This window comes from Gambusia affinis, linkage group LG15 (assembly GCF_019740435.1).
Source record: "Gambusia affinis linkage group LG15, SWU_Gaff_1.0, whole genome shotgun sequence".
NCBI classification, from domain to species: domain Eukaryota; kingdom Metazoa; phylum Chordata; class Actinopteri; order Cyprinodontiformes; family Poeciliidae; genus Gambusia; species Gambusia affinis.
The window spans coordinates 11,899,014-11,902,547 of NC_057882.1; the positions used below are offsets into that span (position 1 = coordinate 11,899,014).

General features: G+C 35.5%; 1 protein-coding gene across 2 annotated transcripts; it reads left to right on the forward strand.

The window, feature by feature from the left end:
* The first annotated feature begins 876 nt into the window (after positions 1-876).
* Positions 877-2,904, forward strand: sat2b (spermidine/spermine N1-acetyltransferase family member 2b). 2 transcript variants are annotated; one of them, XM_044140636.1, is made up of 6 exons: positions 877-1,051; positions 1,226-1,277; positions 2,042-2,071; positions 2,227-2,328; positions 2,440-2,480; positions 2,654-2,904. In XM_044140636.1, the coding sequence occupies exons 1-6, from the start codon at positions 989-991 to the stop codon at positions 2,831-2,833; spliced, it is 468 nt and encodes a 155-aa protein (XP_043996571.1). In that variant the 5' UTR covers positions 877-988; the 3' UTR covers positions 2,834-2,904. The 2 variants fall into 2 exon arrangements, with proteins under 2 accessions (XP_043996571.1, XP_043996570.1); XM_044140635.1 differs by having other exon boundaries at positions 879-1,051; positions 1,988-2,071.
* Positions 2,905-3,534: the final 630 nt, after the last annotated feature.

A 3,534-nucleotide genomic window follows, 5' to 3' on the forward strand; every position in this document is an offset into this window, starting at 1 on the left:
GGTTGCTGCAAGTTCCCAATCAACTTTCCATTGACTAAAAGCCAGATTATTGTAACCTTTTTCCATTTTAAACTCAGACATTTAAGTGCACTAAGACTACTATGCCTTTGAGCAAGTTGAGGAAAATCCAGATGACTGGATCATTGTTTTGTAAGGCAGAAATGGGGACTTGAGTCTAGACCCTAAAGTTGTAAAAATAACTTCTGGTTGCACTTTGAGTTGTCTCCAAAGACTAGAGGCTTGACTTGGACTCCTGGCCTGAGACTCAAATCTTAACAGTTTCTATCTTATGTAACAAAGAATGAAAGTTGAAGTGGTGTTTAGGCATAAATTGTTCTTCCAAATCAATAATGATCTTGAGCATTATTGATTTGCTCAAGATCTAAACATTGACTCAATGTTTAGAACTTACTCAATGTAAGTTCTAAACATTGAGTCAATGTTTTCAATTCTTTTGTCCTTTAAGATGTTACTATTTAAACTTCACTAAACTTCTTAAAACTACTACTTGACTACCTAAATATGTTACTATAATAGGCTCCTTATTTTGCCATGACTCAGTTACCGCAGTTCTGTATGGAAAAACGGGTCGGTATTCCTTGAACCTATAAAGTAATTTGTAAAATGTCAACAGTTTTAAGGCACTTCTACTAAATATTAAGCAATTGGGTCCAAATTTCTGAGTTTGTTTAAAAGAAATCAATTCTATTTTTGGCATTTGTGAATTTAAATAATTTTGGTAACCCTATAACAGATCTCTTTCAGTAAAGTTTTAGTCAGATTTTTACCAGACATAGCATAAAATGTTAATTTTCCTTTTTACATAGTTGTAGCCTATGGTTGAACGGATTCAACCATAGGCTTAACATCCATTTTATTTTGAAAGGACAGTCCTACGGATCGTGACTATTTCCTTTTTGGAACTAGAGTGAATAGTTAGCGGTTGTGATTTATTCAGTTAGAAATATATATATCTGCTGTTGTAATAATGAATTTCAGAGTACGACCTTCAACAAAGGAAGACTGCAAAGACATATCGAGGATGATAATGGTGAGTCACAGGCAGCTAGCTGAAACTCCTCTCTGCTTTTGAAACACTTGCAAACCTGGACGTTATTTCCTTATATTTTGTGTAGCGGTAGTTGCGGGGTTGTTACTCCGTTTTCATTCATTTGTTGTGGTTGGAAAATGTTGTATGAAATAATTGTATTTCTGAAATTCGCAGGAGCTGGCGGTGTATGAAAAAATGCCCGACCAGGTGGAGATCTCTCATAAAGGTAATGATACACCGAAAATAAGTTCTAAAAATGAAAATATCTGCTGGCGGAGTCCAAATAAGACTTGTGTATTTGCTAGTTTCACATACATGTTCCTGTCAAAGTTCAGACTTGCCTAATAAAACGAATGGTGCAGTTTAAAATATTTGCCAGCAGATGTCGCCAATTCACAGTTGTTTTATTTGCATTACTTTTTAGGAAAACAGTAATTGAATTATAATCTCTTTAAACATACCATTATCCATGTGGAAGGAATATGAATATTTTTGAAATGATATGTAAATTCCTTAAAATGTAATGGTTTCTCATGAAGTGACCACAAGTTTTTGTTTTAAAGATGTGGTCCAACATCTGCAAAGGCAGAAGTCAAGCAGGTGGAAAATATGTACCCTGTGAGGTTATACATTAGATAAACTGCAACCAAACATAGGTAATTATACACCGAGCGATACAGCAGCACTGCAGTGTTGGTGAATGTTTAGCTGGGTTGGGCGATCGAGTAACATTATGCAAGCACCACTTCTGTAAAAGTTGAGTATTATAAAAGCTCATTATAATACTCAATATTCAAATGAAATTGTAAAATGTAATCTAGTCAAAAGAGCACATTATTTATTCATATCTTTATATATGGCATGCAGTTTGTTTGGCCTATGAAAATATTAGGAATGAAAAGTATATTTTTGCTAATCTCTCTTGTGTAAATTCAGAACTGGAGCGTGACGGTTTCTGCCAGAATCCCTTTTTTGAATGTCTTGTTGCAGAAGTTGCTGAGGAGCACAAATCTAAAGAAGGTAAATAAACACTAAGGTCCCAACATCTGTTCCTGTCTTAGAGGTAAATACATTGCATGCAGACTACACCTTTCTAATTGTTCTTAGAGTCATTTTTTATGTTCGTGGGTGTTCTTGTTGATTTTTTGTTCGTGTGTTTTGTGTTCTTTCATTAGGATTTACCGTCGTGGGATATGCTCTGTACTTTTACACCTATAGTACGTGGCGAGGACGATCACTATATCTGGAAGACCTGTATGTGATGCCAGAGTTCAGAGGTACAAAATGTGTTCTCCTAAAAATAAAGTTTTTTGTATTGTCTTAGAAGGATTGTTTTACTTACCGTCTCTGTAATGTCCCTATATGTTTTTTAAATTCTTTTGCTACAGGAAATGGCATTGGCAAGGGTTTATTGTGCAAAGTTGCTGAGGTATGTTTTACTTCATTTAGTCTCAACTCTGATCCATACAGATGACTGAGGACATGCTGCTGCAGCTCAGGGGAAAATGTATTTTTAACCTGACTGCCAGTATGTGAGCTTATTAATAGTGTCATACTGTGATCCAGAGCATGGTTAATCAGATGAGTGTTGTGTTTACCCAGGTGGGGAGGAAGAAGGAGTGTGTGCGGCTGCAGCTCTCGGTGCTCGATTGGAACACACCATCAAGAGACTTCTACGCTGCCAAAGGAGCTCAGGACCTCACAGTCAGTGAAGGCTGGCACTTCATACGCTTTGATGGACAGAACCTGGACAATTTAGCTAATGAAGCTCCTAAAGATTAAATGTATGACAACAACTCTAAATCATGCTGTAATATTTTTTATCTATGAATAAATCAAAGTATACCACCTTTCATGGATGTCTTCTCATATTTGAATGCACACATTGACTTCATTAAGCAGCCAGTTCAACATAGATTGTAATTAGCTCCTGCATATTGCACATTTCAGAAGCACAGTGTCTGGACCTTAATTTGGCTTCACATGTTGAACAACGGTGTCCAAAACTTCGTTCTGAAAATAATTGCATCAGTTCTTTGGATTCAACCTTTTAAAAGAAGGTGAATCATTAGTGTGTGTGTGTGCGTGAAAGAGATCAATCTGGTAAGAAACATAATGGCAAACATGGAACCAGCAAAAATATAAATCAATCATTTATATTTGCTCATATTTGGTAAATTTAAATACAATTGGAAAGTGCATTTCAGGAACTCGATCTACAAAGTGAGGCACATTATACAATTACATATAGACGGATTTTTTCCAAATCTTTATTTCTGTTAAATATGGTGAGTCCCAATTAAAGCTGTCTAGGATTTAAGATTTCAGTTTAACAGACCAATAAAAACATTTCAATATAAAAATGTGGTCTTAGCTAAACGTATGTTATATTTTCAACTAAGTGCCTAAAGCTCTTAGTCTGACAAATGAGCCTCATTGGACACATATTCTAATTTATGAAATATGACTGTATGTTGTGTAAT